The sequence below is a fragment of the Gymnoscopelus braueri genome (genome assembly GCF_963280865.1).
Source record: "Gymnoscopelus braueri genome assembly, chromosome: 18".
NCBI lineage: Eukaryota > Metazoa > Chordata > Actinopteri > Myctophiformes > Myctophidae > Gymnoscopelus > Gymnoscopelus braueri.
The window spans coordinates 5,658,680-5,678,184 of NC_137618.1; the positions used below are offsets into that span (position 1 = coordinate 5,658,680).

The following is a 19,505-nucleotide window of genomic DNA, read 5'->3' on the forward strand; positions in this document are numbered from 1 at the left end:
TTTCACTATTTTAAAAATGTTTTTCAAAATAAGAACAATGCCTGATAAGGCATAAGACATAAGACTGGGGGCTGGCAATGTCCAATATTTGCCCACAAAAAAAAGGGGCAGGCCGTACAGGGGATAACTGTGATGATTTACCTTACCTTGGACAAACTACCTAAAAGTCTCCTGTGTCTATGTTGTAGGAGAACATCGCCAATGGAGGAATGCGAGGGACCCGAACTGACATCTTCCCAAGACACCAGGAGGGAATTTCATTTTGGTTTTTCTTTTAGGTTTTGATTTAATCTAGTTGTATTTTATTTTATTTTGTAGTCTTTGTGCTTACTGTGATCATCTAAAAACGTTAGAGCACAGGACTATGCGATGTTTGGACTGAGCTGGTTTTGCTTTATATACGTACATCTATCTTTTGATCAATTTGTGTTGTGTGTGTGTGTACAATGTTTGCACTTTATGTTTGCTGTGTTGCACTTTTGAGTGATGTTTGCACTTTGGTACATTGCACGTTGTACCCGTTTATTATACATTTAAGTGATGTTTGCATTTAGGTACGTTGCACGCAGTACCATTTTATACTTTTGAGTGTGGTTTGCACTTCCTAGAAATTCCACATTTTTACAGTTTTGCATGATTTGTGTTTGAATAATGTTTGCTGTTATTAACACACACACATAAAGTAAATTGATCAACTCTGTGACTAGTAAACTATTAAATTCGCCTCTCAGTCCACCTTAAGACAATTGGTAATGTTTAAAAACATTGGTTTTATTTATTTCTGTTTTTGATAATTTGCAGAGTGTTTACTTCTGTGTAACAGTGAATGAGAAACACTGTAAGCACAATGTAAGCCTTTTTGTAAACCCTTTCCAGTGAAAGTGTTCGCTGTTTTATTAGTAAAGAGTAATTAAAAGGTATTTTTTTAAACTTTCAAAGCCGTGTCTATATTATTTTATGGTGTGGAGTTGTGCGTTCTCACCATTTATTTTACAATGATAACAGTATGCAACTTTTTCTTTACAAAAGTATGGTCTCCCAGAGTTGATTCCCATGTACTGAGAACTAATAAATGTTTGGAAAGAATATTGTCCAACAACAGCAGTGCCAAATCACCCACATTTATACGTCAAGGCTAGAGCCTGTATTGGCTCTAGCCTTGACGTATAAACGTGGGTGATTTGGCACCAATAATGGACTTATTACAGCTATGGGATTACAGAAGAAAGGACGGTATTGACATATTCATGGTGGCATTAATTAGAACACCACTTTGAAAACACAGGGCCCTATTTTGCCCTCAGTCTTATGCCTTATCATATGAGGCATTTTTCTTATTTTGAAAAACATTTTTAAATAATTGAAAATAGCCGATCTACACTATTTTAAAATGTTTTCTGATGTTTTCTGACCTCTGACCTCACTGGACGGTCCACCACACCTTTTTCTACACCTCTCCAGCTTATCTGAGAGTGTGGCGTTGTAGGGGAGGTGTCCCTGCACGCGTGCGTATGTCAGAAGTGTTGGCATCGTCAGCCGTCTCCTGTCCAGTGTCCACTATTGTCTGAAAACAGCACTTTTCTGACCTCTGACCTCACTGGACGGTCCGCCACACTTTTTTTTACACCTCTCCGAGTCCGGCTTATCTGAGAGTGTGGCGTTGTAGGGGAGGTGTCCCCGCACGCGTGCATATGTCAGAAGTGTTGGCATCGTCAGCCGTCTCCTGTCCAGTGTCCAATTTGTATAGGCTATGCACTCCTTGCACTCCTTTGAACAGCATTTATCCATTTAGATAAATTATTAATGTTTTAAAAACCGTTTTTGTTACACAGAAACATAATATGTGTTGTATAGCTTCGTTTAAATGCTTAATTTATAGTTTTAATGTGCAAATGAACCGTTTTTCAATGGCTCGTTTTTGGTCTAGAGGGTACTCTTATTCTGAAGAGATCGTCCACCGAAAGACTTATAGTTGTTAAGCTATTGTTGCTCACGGAACACAGCTCGGAACTGAGCTATAATCAACATGGTGAAAAACGTCTCATAAACGAGGTACTATTTACACTCAGCGGTGAGTCACAACTCAACTTGTTTATTTTCATTTAAACCATCAATTGTTTGACATGAATGTTGAACAGAAATGTTAATGCTGCTGCTCCCATTAGTGTCTTTATCCGTGCATCTCTTTACAATGGATGGCGTTTTCCAGACGGCTAGCGGAAGCTAGCAGCAATAGCTAGCGTTAATACTAACGTCTCTAAACCTGAGAGACAGATTTCCACAGGCATGGCAGCACACCACACCACTGACCTCACCACACCGACTACTTGTGCCGCCAAGGACCGGGGCCAGTTGCACCACCTCCCAGTAAGTTCAAACTTAGCCTAGTTATAGCTTAAATGACTTTTAAAATAGCCATTTAACCCATTTAGCCGGGAAAGTATCTGTGTCATTTTTAGATTTCTTAGGCTATTCAAAAATAGAAGATATACAAGCTCATAGCTAGCGCGGCACCGAGTGAAAAAATTATGTGAAAATGTGTGCAAATCTTTAAATATATATATATATATATATATATATATATATATATATATATATATATATATATATATATATATTCAAAGATTTGCACTCATTTTCAAGATTTAAAAAAAAATAGCAGATCTACAAGCTCATAGCGCGGCACCGAGTGCCGCGCTATGAGCTTGTAGATCTATTTTTGAATAGCCTAAGAAATCTAAAAATGACACAGATACTTTCCCTTTTGATTGAATGTGTTTAAGCTATAACTAGGCTAAGTTTGAACTTAGTGTGAGGTGATGCAACTGGCCCCTGGGTTTAGCGGTGTCAAAGGGATCTGAAATGGGTGCTTATTCTGGCACCACTCCAGAGTAGGTCTGAGCTAGGCCAAACGGGGCCAAACACTTCTTAATGACTGATCACTCACTGACTTTTTATTTAGACCAGGATCATAGTTGTAATAGATTATATTGTATTATAATCACAGTTATAATGCATTGTAGTGTATTATAATTATCATAGTTGTAACATATTATAATACTTTATAGGGTATTATAATCACAGTTATAATCCATTATAGTGTATCATAATTAATATCATTGTATTACATTATAATTTATGTTGTATTATAACCACAGTTATAAGGATCCATTTTCTTTCTACCGATAGCTGGATTGATTGAATACTTTATTTAGAAAAGACAGGGAAACAGTACATGGAAGTACAATTCACAACACAAGGTCCTCTAAACTGGATCGCTCATAAAAGCACAGGTGATCGCATTTGTATACACGACAGTTGGTCACTCATCTACATTACATTGTTAGGCAAGAAGCAATGACCTCCACCTATGTTTACATTAGTGGTGGGTCAGTCATGATCGATTCGTTCATAAGAACTAGTTCTTTGCCGCGAACGTGAACAAACCCGTTCACTTCTTGAAACTGCTACGTTCACAATTTCGTTCATGTCGTCGTCGGCCCCCTAAAGACATGGTTGGAAATCGATAGTCGTGTGAGTGTACTGACTTGGGCTGCTTTGCATAAAATATTGCATTTGTGGAAATAGTTATCGACTATTAAAACTAACTCTACATCATAGCCTATATTATAGTTATTTATTACTTCTACACATCATTATATTACAAATAAGCTGGTGCAATTAGATTGTGAACGACCGTGCTGTGTTTCTGTGCAGACATGTCAGTGGGATCAGATGAACACAGTTGCATGCATATACAGTAGTAGCCTGTGCACTCTGCCGGGACTGGAAGCGCTACTGAACGAGAACGTGAACGAATCATTTGAACGGATCATTGCCGTCAGTGAACGTTTTTTTCCCACCACTAGTTTACATTACAAAGGAGATGTGGTGTGGTGCTAAAGCTGCAATCTTAATCTGGCTTAACAGTCAGATCTACAAGATCTACAATACAAGCTCACAGTCACTCAGTCGCTCACTTTTGGATTGTCTATTTGTCTTAAAAGTGGCATTACCATTACTGTAGATATTAAATGGTGCATTTATGTAACACCTTTATCCAACCAAGCTATGCCACATCAGTAACACAGTTCAACTGTGTTATTCAGTTGGAGCCCCGGATCGAACCAGGAACCTTACGATTCCCATGCGGCTGCTCCTGAGCCACTGCCGCCAGTGTTGCCAGATTTTGTGAGGGAAATAAGCAACCATGTCTAGGAAAACAAGCCCAAAAAGAAGCGATAAGCACTTTAAACCTATATACCGTATATATCGGCTGTTTGAAAATAGCCGATCTACAAGGTCACAGTAGATCTGTTATCTGTTATTGTAAGTGCTAAGTGCGTGATGGCCTTATTGTTCATATCAGAAGGTGTGGGAAGTTTCATAATCTTGGAAGCAAATTAAGCAATATGGGTTATACTAAAAACTTCTAGTGTTTGTTTTTGTAGAGTAATAACAGAAGATGAGGGGCAACAGATAATGAGCGTAACTTATGGATTACATTAAGTCTTTGCTGAAAACGTGATAACCTAAGCCTATTGTCCAAAGTGAGTCCAAGATATGTGAAAATGTCAACCTGTACTCTACTGTTATATCAATATATTGCATTTAATTTGACGATATATTCGTGCTAGAAAAGCAATGAATGTGAGAACCGCTTTCCAGTCCTCAAGCTCGATTTATACTTTGGGTCGCATGTCAAACATAGCAGATCTACAAGCTCACAAAGAGTCGTGTCCGCGGCTTGCAGGATCTAATGAGACCGGGGAACATCCGTTCATGCGTTGTCACGCTTGCAATGCGCAACTACAATTTGCAGAAACTGCAGCTGTAGATGCGTTTCATTTTCATTTTTTACGGCTCGTCAAAATATAAACAAGGCTTTGCTCTCACGTACAGTAGCTGATAAAACTTGGAAAGCAGAAGCTATTCCCTCTCTCCTCCGCTCCATTCCAGTAGGCTACCGGGGGCTATGTTTTGTAGCCTAGACTCGTCGGAAATAGGTTTAACAAGAATGTGCCTTATAATCATTATTAGAATAACCCAAATTGATTATTGTGCTTTACATTTAATTTGGCTACATTTGAAGAGGTGAATTCTCGAGGAACAGACCATTACATTTAGTAAAATAAAATAAAAAATATCGGCCAATAAATCGCCCAATTAAAAACAACTGACGATTGAACTCATCCAATATATTCACTACATCTTCCAACTTTAATTTGTACAAGGTATAGTAAAGTTCTGACAATCCAGACATGAGCGCAGCTTTAGTCAGACTGTTTTAGATAAATAGCAGTTTTAAAGATATGCATGTTAATGTTTTTACCGCAACAGATAGATTGCATATATATAGATAGATATATAATGCTGTCCGACAGAAACCAGCTAAGTACATTTTTCCGCTTTTGCATTTTTTTTTGCTATTGAACACCCTTTACGTCTGTGTTGATTAAAAAAATATTGCACCAATGCAAAGTATTAAACAGCGCTTCTGACAAAACCAGCTAATTCCATTGGATTCTCAAACTTTCTGCTAAACCAGCTAAGTCCACCAAAGGGGGGGGGGGTGGAGTTAGCTGGTTTTGCTGACTCCAGGCTCCACCCCTTTTGACCTCCAACCTCATGGTGAGCTTGGAGGGCCATTCAGCTGTTCTCATCAATGATGAAAAAATAACAAAAAACTCCTAACTACACTTTTTGTTTTGTTTTTGTCATTTCCTGAAAATGTTTTTATTTTTTCAGCTGGTTTCTGCCGGACAGCAGAGATATATTAGCTGTGTAGCTTTACTGACAGTGCCTGATTTATGCCCAAGGAGGTGTTGTGGGTTTGTAGATCGAATCACGTCGTATGACCAAGTATAAACCTGGCTGAATTCTCCCTCTATGCAAACATTATGGCAAAAAACAAGTTGCTTACATTGCAATTAATGTATAACTTAATAAACATTAACTCATTCAGTGCCAATTAAGTCAAAAAATAATTGTGTTCTGTGCCAGCAATTTTTTTATTTTCTTACCTTTTTCAAGTAGTCACAGAATATGTATCTCCAGTATGATCGATCCCCTGATGGTTGCTAGTCACAGCGGGTTTCACTGTGCTTCTGCGAAAGAAAAAAAAATCATTGTGAAATCATTGTGAACTCCCCATTCAATTTTATACGCCTTTGAAAATCGCATGTCTCGGCCAAAAATACATAGTAAAAAACAGGAGCCGAGATACAGCCTTTCTAAGTGATAAGTTAACCAAGAAGAGAATGAAGCAGCAAATCTTCGGATCACGATATCTTGGCTTCTGAACGTTTTTCCCCAAAAAAGAAAAACATTTTGTTTTAAAAACACGTCAAACACGTCTTTGGCACGTTGGGCCTATGCGGAAAAACACGTCAATGGTACTGATTGAGTTAAGAATGTAAAAGTATATAAAAATGTTGAGCCCTGATAAGGCATAATTAGTGCATCCCTGGTGGATATGTCACATTGTGTGGTTGATTCCTGCCTTCTCTGTGTCTCCTCTTCTGCAGCCCCTGCCATGACAATGTGTCCAACCACACAACGTTGCAACTGTCTTCCATACCATTTCACTCCTAACTTACTTTCTTACAAATACAAAATCTTCTTTCCCTTTCATGCAAATAAACTGCTAACTTCCTCTCCTGCACTTTCGTCTATATTATGTTATCTCACGTATTCACAACGTTATTGCACCTTTTCACATTTCATAATATTACATATTTTCAAAATATGGATTATTATGAGAGGGACACGAAGGGACAAGCAAACACACAGCCCCGCGCAGCGGATAGGGGCGAGGGGCGCGCCCCGAACCACTAGTAGTGATACAGCTGTCTTTTATTTGTATTTTATTGTTGTTATTAAAGTCCTTATTCATGTCAAATCAAAGTCCTTATTATTAAAGTCCTTATTCTTCTCCTTCTTTTTAGACCATTCTGTGGCGTCCAGCCTACAGGTGAAGATGAGTTCTCCAGCCAGGACGGTTTCTATTGAACAGGAACCTGAAGACCACCTTAAACTCGTACCTGAAGACCACCTGGATCTCAGTAAGTGTCAAGCTCTCTCTCTCTCTCTCTCTCTTTATTCATTTTATTGTGTTGTGTTGTAGGTCGATCACCAGGGGTGAAAGTGGGCCACTATTTAGCTGGGTTTCGATTATGTAAAGACTCCTGGGCCGTGTCAGGCCGTGCTGATTTCCTCCCATTCTGCATATCTCTAGCCCCCTGCACGTAATGGTGTGAGGTGCTTGGACGCAGTCTTGGGACCTTGGCGACGGGAGGGCTTTCGCATCCTAAATTAGATGACTAGCTGGTGTGTGCTCGCTCAGAGGAGCAGTGCCACAACAATGTGGCCCGGCTCCTGCACCACTTGGAGCACTTAGGCCTGTGCCTCGACAAGAGGGATAGCAGGCTTCAACTCTCATAGTCCACAGAGTTCCTGGGCATGTCTTAGATGCCAAAGCAGGGACTCTATCTCTTACTCCAGTGAGACAGGCCACCCTCCTCAGGGCTCGCTTATTCCAGTTGAGGGCCAGGATGACCTTGAGGTTGTGCCTGGCTGAAGGCTCCATCCACAACTTGTGCACGAGATCTGGGATTGGTCCAGTACCGCCATGCCCGATCTCTTCGCCTCCAGGGAGAGAACTTGTTGCATAAGGTGCACCCTAATCTTAGGTAAAAGGAAAGACTGCTGGGTCTAATTGGTTCTGTACACTGCCAGAGCAAATACACACAAAGACGGTGGAGTCTTATTTCACCCATTCTACACCAGCAGGGACACACAGAGATCCAAAATACATTTTGGCCACTAATTGTAATTTATGGCGACTCACGACAATCGATTCACCACGACACAAACTAAAATCAGTGTCCCACACATGTTATCTGTCTTTGCTGACACAGCTATGAGGATTATCTGACCAATTCAATTTTATTAAAGTGTCAAATCACAACATGTTGTCTCAAGACACTTTACATGTAGAGAAGAGACCCGACAGTCCCACCCTAAGCAAGCAATTTTGCGACAGTGGCAACGAAAAACTCCCCCTTAACTGGAAAAAACGTCAGGCAGACCCAGGCTCTAGGGTGGGCGGCCTTCTGCCTCGACCATGTCGGGGGGAAAGAAGAGAGAGAGCGAGAGAGAGAGAGAGAGACAGAGGAGACAGAGAGAGAGAGAGATAAAAGTAGTAGCAATAACAATAGTAGCAAATATAGTATATGATAATATAATACAACAATGTTTATACTGTATATAATGGTAATATATAAGAATGTTAAGATAAGTTACAGTTTAGTGTAATGTAGTAGAAATCCACGGTCGTGCTCCATGGAGAGGCCCGGTCCGCAGTCACACTCTTGATCTGCAGCTGGGGGTCCGTAATAACAGTTCATGGAACTGCGAAGTGGGAGATAAAAGAAACTCCAGGGAGTAGGTCCCCGGATGTGGAATTCGTGGCAGGCTTTACTGGAGTCCGTACAGCGTGAGTCTGTACAGTGTTAATTACAATTACACCGATGGGACACGAACTCACACAACCAAAGGGAGGGGGAGAAGAGAGAGGACGGGATGTAAGGAAGAGGGGAGGGGGAGGAGGGAGGTGGGGAGGGAGAGAGGAGAGGATGACTATAGGGGTAGCCTCGATCTCCAGGCTTTTATTGTTTAGTTTTGCTAAAAAATAAAAGCCTGGACCAGTGCATCGGTGTACCCGGTATAGGAAGTGTTTAATTTCCCCAGCCAACCAGAGTGCAGTGGGCGTCGCTCGTAATGTTGTGTTGACGGGGCTGGGGCTGACGGACAGATCGGTGAACCAATGGGATCGGGTGCATTCTCTCTGCGCCGATTTTAAACCCGCCCCTCTATACACGAAAGCAGGAAGGCTAGTGCAGCCTACTATAGGGGTGACTGAGTACTGAGAAACACTACAATTACAATTTAGGCATTTAGCAGACGCTCTTAATCCACAGCGATTTACAGTAACCAAGGACACAAGATCGTACATCATAATACATCGCAGTACATCAATAATACATCAAATACATAGTAGTAATCCAATAACAAAGCAGTACTACACAAGCAAACCAATAGTCCAACAATAACTAATACATACGTAAACCAAGAACCTAACATCAGCCTGTACATTGAAACTATACACACTATGGGATGCCGGGTCAACAATGAGCTGGCATCTATCTACATCTATACACTTCCACTGCCATGCAGTCAAGTGTTTCTTCAGCCATAGGCTTCATCATAAAAGGTTTTTAATCTAGTCTTAAATATAGAGTGTGTCTGCTTCACGGACTGAAACTGGGAGAAGGTTCCACAGCTCAAACACCAGGTTATGGACCCACAGTCACACCACACTATGTTCTACACAGAACAAGGTGGTGACACACATTTGAACAACGTTGTGACCAACTGATGACTTGTTCAAAATGAATAGCAACCAGAACTGAAAAATCACGATTATCTGTATATGCCTGCCCACTGGTCTGTCTTCTAAATTATAATGTATAACCATCTTACTGGTCATAAGTACCTCAACAGCTTCCAAAAAGCTATAGACCATCTTACTGGTCATAAGTACCTCAACAGCTTCCAAAAAGTTACAGATCTACTTCCAGGACAGCACATTATCAGCTCTTAGAGAGAGTTTGCATTGAGGTCAAATGAGGTCTGAAGCTACATAACTTGGTTGAGTTGCACGGGGGAGATAATCCGTTCAAAGAGAGGCTTGTTTCCTTTGTGGTCCATTGTACCACAACGAATGCTATTTAAAAAGATATATTATAAAAAGGTAAGCTTTCTTCCTAGTTGTGTCAATTCACTTTAAATGAAACTAGGGGTGTAACGATTAAAATTGTGGATCGAAAATACATTTTAATTAACTTTTTAACTTTCTGTGTATGCGATGCATGCGCTCATCCGGAGGAGAAAAAAAGGGGGAAACATTTGAAAGATGACACAGCTGGTATTCAATGACTATCTAAAATCCACTTTCATCCCAGTTATGATTTAGAAATGTATTACATTTATTTAGCTCTAAATCAGGAAACAGTTCAAACTTTTAATGTATTTTTTTACCCCTCTCTTTTTATATTTTGCCTAGACTTTCACGTCCCTGTATCTAAAGAGGTTTCCCCTGAAGCGGAGAGGAGCTCCAGTCTGGTCCAGGAGGAACCAGAGCCTCCACAGATTAAAGAGGAACAGGAGGATCTACTTCAAAGACCAGAGGAGGCTGATGGGTCAACGTTGACATTACTCGCAGTAGAGAATGACGATTATGAAAGCCGAGAGACAGGGCCTGTAGTCAGCACCTTAACTGAACACATGAAAACACAAGCTTATGTAGAGTACTGGGTACCATCACAACCAACTAGTGATGACCAGCTCCTCTCTTCACGCTGTTCTGAATCTGATACTGAAGACAGTGATGATTGGGAGGAGACCAGCGAAGGTCAGTCAGATTTAAACAAACTGAATGTATTTGTGAAAGGAACAAACTTGTCTTTGAGCAACAAGCTGTCCCAGGACCTGAAATCGTCAAAACAAACTCACTCCATGAGGGGTCACACAGAGAAGAAAAGCTTTTGTTGTACAGTGTGTGGCAAAAAGTTTAATCTAAAGGGACATCTGAAAAGACACACAATGATCCACACGGGGGAAAAACCCTTTACATGTACTGTCTGTGGCAAAGGCTGGAGTCGCATGAGTTATCTAAAAGAGCACACGAGGACTCATACAGGGGAAAAGCCCTTTACTTGTACAGTTTGTGGCAAAGGTTTTGGTGCAAGGTCTGTTCTAAAAAGACACATGAGTAACCATACAGGGGAAAGGCCATATACTTGCACAGTTTGTGGCAAAGGCTGTGTTCACAGTGGTGAGCTAAAACGGCACATGAGTACTCATTCAGGGGAGAAGCCCATTACGTGTACAGTTTGTGGTAAAGGCTGTACTCAAAAGAGTCATCTAGAAGAACACATGAGGACTCATACAGGGGAAAAGCCCTTTCTGTGTACAGTTTGTGGCAAAGGCTTTAGTGCAAGGGCTGTTCTAAAAAAACACATGAGTACCCATACAGGAGAGCCGTTTACTTGCACAGTTTGTGGGAAAGGCTGTGTTCACAGTGGTGAGCTTAAACAGCACATGAGTACTCATACAGGGGAAAAGCCCATTACGTGTACAATTTGTGGCAAAGGCTGGAGTCACATGAGTTATCTAAAAGAGCACATGAGGACTCATACAGGGGAAAAGCCCTTTACTTGTACAGTGTGTGGCAAAGGCTTTAGTGCAAGGGCTGTGCTAAAAAGACATATCACTACCCATACGGGAGAAAAGCCGTATACTTGCTCAGTGTGTGGCAAAGGCTGTGTTCACAGTGGGGAGCTAAAACAGCACATGAGTACTCATACAGGGGAAAAGCCCATTAAGTGTACAGTGTGTGGGAAAGGCTGCAGTCAAAAGAGTCATCTAGAAGAACATATGAGGACTCATACAGGGGAAAAGCCCTTTCTGTGTACAGTTTGTGGCAAAGGTTTTGGTGCGAGAACTGGTCTAAATAAACACATGAGGACACATACAGGGGAAAAGCCCTTTACCTGCAGACGAAAGGACACATTAAAAACACACGATAACCCATACATGGGAAAAACATTTATTTAGTTTGTGACAAAGGCTTTGGTGTAAGGGCTGCTCTAACACATGAGTTTACATTCAGGGAAAAAGCCATCGACTTGCACAGTTTGTGATAAAGGCTTTGATAATAGTGGTGAGCGAAATGAGCACATGAGGACTCATGGAGGGGAAAAGCCCATTGCTTGTACAGTTTGTGGCAAAGGCTGTAGCTGAAAGGGTTATCTAGAAGAACACATGAGGACTCATAATGGGGAAAAGCCCTTTCTTTGTACAGTTTGTGGCAAAGGATTTAGTAAAGGGGCTACTCTAAAAGAAAATACGTATTCAGACAGCGGAAAAGTTGTGATCAAGAGTGAGTTCTGAAGGGTCTTAATGAGGTCTTAACTCGTCCAAATTAGTAGAATATGTCCAAAGTCTTAGAATTAATACATTTCAAACACATTCATATGGATACGTGTGTTAACACATTCCCTGCATATATTTATTTATTTTTTCTCAAATACAATCAGGAGATAACGTGATCCAAATATTTACTGCTCCATTCACTTCTGGTTAAAGTATTTGGGAAATATTCTGTATTTCGGCTCGCGAACGGAAGCAAGGTGAAACCCTCCGTGATTAGCAACCATTAGGGGATCGATCATATCGGAGATAAATATTCTGTGGTTCTTGAAAGATTAGTCAGAATCAGTGGCGGCTGGTCATTTATTGTCAAGGTAATCTGAGTTCCTAGAAGTTTTCGCCAGCTCTCGCATACAAACGGGAGGGGCGAGGAAACTTCTGGGCCAGAGCCCTGGTATTTGTGGGCGGGATGTAACTTACGCTCAGAATCTGAGCGGACACACCTCTTACCGGTCTGAGAGAGGCAAACAGCAGTACACAACAATGGCGGCCGCAATTTAGGAGAAATTGCTTCCCGTCGCTCCTATTTACATGCAACACCCACTGCATGTGGATCCCGCCCCCTTTTCTTCATTGGCTATTGATTTAAATCATAACGCAGTGGCCGCGCCCCTGCTGTCCAGGCTCTGAGGCGAAGTCTCCCAGACTATTGTCAAGGTGGTTCGCGCGCGTGCGCCAAAACAATCTTTAGGTTTTTCTTTTTTTCCCCCTCTAATTTAGCTAATTCTAATTTGACACTGTGTTATGTTAATTCTTCATTATTAATTACTTATGATGCATCTCTTTCTCACAAATCAAGCAGACATGTACAAAGGTATCACATTCAGTGGAAGGCTTTTATTTTTCTATAATTGTCAGTCATATATGACTTAGCCACCTTCTAAAAGTTTGATTAAGTGCTACACCTTTTTGTACCTTTTTGACTAATAATAAAATACTGCTGTATTATATGATTCATTTCCTTTCACTGCAATAACAGACAAAAAGTGGTTTTGTTTTATAAGTTAAGCTATATTATGTTTACAATCTATGTAAGCGGTATGAAAGCCATAATCCTGTATCATACAAATCAAACCGTGTGTAAATCCATTGAGAACTCAGCAAGTTGTGATGCTTTTCATGGCTCACTGAGCTTGGTGTAAATACTATCGACGCACAACGGTATCGCTTGTCGAAAATCGCCGATCTACAAACTTGCTTTATCGCTTGCCTTGTGGGCTTGTACATCGATGATCCCGTCGGGCGTCGAAGCATAGCTCAGTCAGCATAGACATTATAGGCATAGAAAGTGAAGCTCAGCAGCAGCTGGAATGAGCAGCAGCAATCAGAACAGTTCTGTGTATAGATATATATGCGCTGAACGCAGCAGACCTGCGACCAAGGAAGCACCATTCTCTTGCAATGAAGAATGCACGTGAACCCGAACGCACGCACTAACATTGCGAGTCAATGTTTAGAGATTGTTGCGTTCAAAGCATTAAGTTAAGGTGCAGTAGAAAGGTTGAATCTACATTTTATGATAGTTTATACATTTCACTCAATAGTCATTAACAATATAATATGTACCTTGTTTGTTTGATCATTTAAAATATACATAGAATATATTTTAAAGTAATATTTATTCAAGGAAGATCATTTAAAATATATATAGAATATATTTTAAAGTAATATTTATTCAAGGAAGATCTATTTTTAGAGGTGGTGCGGCGCTCTTACGGCCTCTATTGACGGGCTGCGGCTGGTCAGAATGCTTAAAAATGCTGGCAGAAGCTACAGCCTGTTTTAGAAAACCCCTGGCAGTGAATGTGTTAACACATTGCCTGTCAAGGACGTAGATCTACGTCCTTTCAGATCGAACCGTTGACTGCCATTGACGTAGATCTATGTCAATTCAAAAAATTATAATTATAATTGAACATTCCACAATAGGACGCAACTTAGGAATGATCCCTCGACTCTGATAGAAGGAATGGACGAATGTGACGTCATCCCAAAAAACGTCACTTACGTCCATTCCAATATTAGGATTTGTTAGCCTCGCGTGGCCAGACAATATCATACGACACACTGCGTGGATATTAGTCTGGTCCCTATCAACGATAGATATTTTTCCAAGGGGCGGTTACAAAAAGATCCAAACGGACTCTATTGGTTAGACCTAAACCAATCAGAGCAGTGCTTCCTTGTACGTCATTGCTCCAAATAAGGTGATAAGCCCGCCCACATTTGGATACTGGGCCCTGATTGGTCCCACACAACCTCTGCGGGAGAGAAATACATTCTCTATGGATGGGGGCCAGACCTAATCTGCCGAGGGCTAAAGTGCATGCAATTTTGCAAAGGCAGATTCGTCTGGAACCAGGCTAAGGATTTGTAGAACAACACATCCAGCTCCAATGCACCTTTTTTGGTGAAAGAGCCATTTTCAACGAAATGGCCGATCGCGGTAAACATGTTTTTGTTCCGATGGATAGACGAGACCCTCCCCCACCCCCCAGACACTTTTTGTTTAACTCTGTGTGCACGTCGTGGCTTCTGCGGCTCTCCAAAGATCGTCAAAACAAGGTTAAAAAACGCTGGCACCAGCGGATGAAGCGGATGAATAATACCTTGCAGTGAATGTGTTAAGCAGGAATGTAGGACTGCCCCACCCTGCGCATCACAACAAATTCACAGTAAAACCTGGGAAGGAGGCCTTTTGACACATTACAATATTAATGTTTTAATGCATCGGAGGGTACCTGGACCTGGTGCCTCCAGGAGCTTACACAGGCAGCTCATGTTCATGGCACTCGTGAGAGACCTGCTGTCTTCCACCAGCCCCCCTTCAATCTCCATGTGCCTTTGTTCCTTTAGGTTTTGACTTTACTTTGTTCCACATGTTCCACTCATACACACATTTACACACCGCTGATTGACTGACACACCACATTGGATCCTTATCATGTTCTGTTACTTCATTTATTCAGTTATGCTTTAGTTGCTTTTTGTTAGGGATCATTTAATAAACCTTATTTGTTATACTTTTACCTTGGTCTCCCTTTCCCTTTATTTGTCATTAAAGAGCCAGCTTTGACACTGTATTTTTGTAATTCTTGTATTTGTCGTACTGTTTGTTAGGTTGACTAACCTTTCCGGCACTTAGTAGGCCCTGAAGTGGCCTGTATTTATGTACATGGAGTTGGCTCTGTGCAATCATCTTACAAACTGTATTTGTATGTTTAATTGTCTTGTTGCATTTGCAGTCTTCATTGTTTGCTTTCAAGGTGATGACAGTTGGTACCCGTATTAATTTGGACTAGAATGCATCATACACTATGTATACGTCACTTCCTGTTGTCCTGACACATCGCTGAGGAAGACCTGTTAGGTTGAAACGCGTCCGTTGCTCTGTGCGTGGATGGTGGAGGTAAATAAAATTGTGTGAAACAGACATTTATTGTGTGCTGGCTTTCCTCCATTTATTTTTACAGTTTGTTGAGTGTTTTAAAAAGACACATGAGGGCTCATACTGGTTCTTTCAGCAGGGGTACCCCTCAGCCCCGCGCTTCCACCACTAACGTTTTGTGAGAGGGGCGGTTTCGCTTTTTTTTTTCACCCCACTGTGCATTACACTAGGCGGGGTAGCGAGGCCAATCAACTATATTGACTGCTGGCTGGCTCGTTTACAGACTTGTTGGGTCTTTTGCTGTGTTTCTATATAATTATCATAAACAATGTAGGAGCCTACTATAGCAGCAATTATACTTTGAATAGCGTTTGGCTCTTAATTGAAGCAAATGTTCCATGGTTAAATCACTGACGTAATTCCATATAGCCTAATAGCAGAGAGAAATAGAAAATAAACCATTACATAATTTGGTTATGTTACATTTTGTTCAGTAACATTTATTATTGTGTTTGATTCATGCTCTTGACTAGTCACTGTATTAATTCCATTAATTCCTGCAGAGGAAATTGTGGAGCAAATTGGTTGACTGTTTGGGATCTCGCCAAACAGTTAATGTTAATCATATACAATAGCCTACATCCCCCGTTGTCATCTCTCCTTCCTTCTCTTGAAATATACACTTTTCTTTTAAGGTAGCCGTATGCTTCATGCATGTTTTTGTTGAAGTTGCAATGTTACACAACTCTAGCTCTGTTTACCCATTTCTTTATTCCCTTACATTATGCAATATCTGCTTGCATTGGAAGGAATCTTTACACAAAATGGCAACTCCACCTTCCGTTGTGCTCCTTAGTGGGGCCACAGTTTTATGTAGTCTTTATGTAACTTTGCTGTCAACTCTGACTTCTAACAACATGTGGACTGTTTCAACAACAACACATTTCATTTTTATCATGTCAGGCCAGATAGCATTAACAGTCTTTCTAACCTCAAAAGCAGCACTATGTAACTTTCCTCTTCTACCCCGGATTTGAACCAGGTTTCCAGCTTAAGGGCTGAAATCTTTAACATACTAATAGAGCCTGCCTGCTTGCTCAGGGGATAAAGTGAATCTTGACCTTCAGGTCAAAATGCGTGTCAGATCCTGTGTCTATAGGTGACACATGACCTTTGACACGATCTAAATGTCTCAATAGAAGAACAGGGAAAAACTCAGGTCAAGATGGACACGATGGACAATTTCACAAAAGATGTTATCCTCTGGGATAAGATTAGAGTGTTAAGAGTGTTTTTATCGTGATACACAATCATTAGGATTATCGTCCTATCCAGGCACATCTGAAGCCTCAGAATGCGTTGGCTACATGTGGCCTCTGGTGTGAGTATTGTCATGGCAGACTCCTGAACAGTGTAGTTTGGTGCGGATCGGAACAACGGTTCACCTCGCAAGTCCGGATGTTACGGATGTTAAGTCCGCCGTCCACTTTTAATTTTAATATAGGATAGGAGCTGAATGGAGCACACCTTATAAGTACAGTGAGGTTATGCTTCAGTGAACATAAAGCATTAAAACACTATATTTACATAATGGTATAACATAAAGTAGAAAGTCTTAAATGAAGTGCTAGACATCACAGAGACAACATGGAACAAGTCTGCCTGGTTGCCATAGCAATGTGACCCACGATTCCTAACATCAACCACGTGCGGCTTGGTGATGAAATTAGGATTAAACTCAAGGAGTCTATTAAAGCAGAGAAATGTTCTAATCACTTAAACCCTATTTTATACTTTATTTAAAAATAGTGAAAATAACCGATCTAAGGTCACTCAACCCAGCGCATTGCATTGCGATGCATAGTGAGCTTGTACATCTGCCTATAAAGACATGCACAACATAGGGAAACCAGGATGAAAGCTGTTAGATCTCACTGTCAGTTTCCATATTTGACCAAAAAAAGTACATTTTAATTTCCCATTGATAGTGTAGACTTCTAATGTCTGCAGGACTGTTCTTTCTGCATCCATTTTGATCTGATTTACACTTTTTAAACAACTAACTGTTTGACATCAGTCAGCAGGATGTTCACTGTCTGACTGAAACATCAGTCTAGCTGAACTTTGTAGATCTATATGTGATACAACAGTGCCCTCTAGTGGAGGATCTTGGTGACGTTGAGACAGTATTGCAGTTCGTTGTTGTTAAGACTGTGGAAGATTCTATAAACACAACGTTTTACATGAACACATTTAACATTTTCAACAGTTAAAAAACATATACTTCTTAATAACATTACAGAATTAAGTTTTGGTAACACTTTATATGATGTAGGCTATTGTAAACATACTTATAATGCATTATATTTTACTCATAGCACATTTTATTGATTTATTATTTACTGTATAAGCACTAATAATTCATCATAATGCTTTATAAAAAATAATCACAAAACACAAGGCATTTAATGACATAAGGTTAGATATTAATGCATTATGATGCTGTATAATTATAGCCTGGTAAACAATCCCGGTCGCATGAATTCACATCATCACGTTTTCTGCAGACCGGTCTGGTCTGGCCCCGCCCCCAAGCGCTGGGGGGGGGGGGTGTAAGTGTAGTTAACAGGCACCTCCTCAGATCTTCAGGCTCCAATCACACAAACTATACGGCTAGGCTTCAGCAGGCCGCTCCCCAATAGCAGCATCTTCCTGTGCAGACAGACATCTTCTAGTCACAACAGAATGTTGCACCAAGTTACACGTTTCAAGCATGCAGTGGTGTTCTCTAGGTTTTTCTGAGGGATACAATAATCATTCCCTGCACGACATGCGCGTGGTCGTGGAGATACGCCAGCACATTTTCAATGGATGAAATGGTTAGCAACAATCACACTTTAAAGTGGTACTATGTAACTTTTTAAAATCAATAAAATGTAATGTTGTCCAATCTGTATGGTAGAGTATGTTAATACAATAACTTATACAATTGGGGTGTTTTTATCTGGTGGTCTTCTATTGAGACATTTAGATCGTGTCAAAGGTCATGTCTCATCTAAACACAGGATCTGACACGGATTTTGACCTGATGGTCAAGATTCAATTTATCCCCTGAGCGAGCAGGCAGGCTCTATTAGCTCAATGGTAAAACATTCAGCACTTGCGCAGGAAACCAGGGTTCAAATCCGGGGCCGAAGAGGAAAGTTATATAGTGCAGCCTTAAGGCATTACAACAGTAACTTCAATGCATTGTTAAAGGCAGATCAGAATACGTTATTGATGCACTTAGCTCTCAACTGTCTGAATAATAGAGAATGTCTTTTCTTTCACCTTCTCATTCATTAATGTTCAGGGTTACATTTGTAAAAGACAACAAAAAACAGAGGCCTTTTCTTTACCACTCAAGACCTATATATTTCTTTAATCTTTGTATTACAAATAGCAAAAAATAGCAGATCTACAAGCTCACAGCGTGTTGCAATGCGGTGCACTGCGAGCTTACAGATCAGTTTCTACAAATTTTGGGACAAAAAAATAATGTTGTCAACATTTATTACTAATGTGGCCCAAATTATGGATGCCAGGGTTAATGTGATTAACCTTTTTTTTTTCTTCATTTAAATGGATAAATAGTGATATAAGCAAACATAAATATCTCAGCTCTCTGTTTATACTGTTCGGCTGAGTAAAATCTTCTTGTACTGGTAATGTCAGAAGATGCTTTGCTATGGTAGTGGCTCAGGAGGTAGAGCAGCAGGTTAGGAGTCTGAAGGTGCTCAGTTCAACCCCCCCCCCCTGGGTTATTGTCGAAGTGTCCTTGAGCAAGACACCAGACTCCTAACTGAAGACTGTTGAAACATTCAGCAATAATTACACATACATCTAAAGTAATTACATTTAAATCATTATAATCACAATAGAAGAACGTTAGAACACTCAAGAAGGCTCACAATAATTACACATAAACCTAAATTTAAACCTAATCCAAAGAATACTGATCACAATAGAAGTCCTGGAATCATAAAGAAAGCATGGCTTCCACTTTTAGTAAACACTTAAAGCA

General features: G+C 40.5%; 1 protein-coding gene across 1 annotated transcript; it reads left to right on the plus strand.

The window, feature by feature from the left end:
* Positions 1-2,000: 2,000 nt before the first annotated feature.
* Positions 2,001-15,614, plus strand: LOC308105834 (uncharacterized protein; the record flags this gene model as incomplete). The annotated part of the gene is made up of 4 exons (XM_080456757.1): positions 2,001-2,071; positions 6,948-7,064; positions 10,127-10,377; positions 15,528-15,614. Exons 2-4 carry the CDS (start codon positions 6,980-6,982, stop codon positions 15,612-15,614), a joined length of 423 nt encoding a protein of 140 aa, XP_080312883.1. The 5' UTR covers positions 2,001-2,071; positions 6,948-6,979.
* Positions 15,615-19,505: the final 3,891 nt, after the last annotated feature.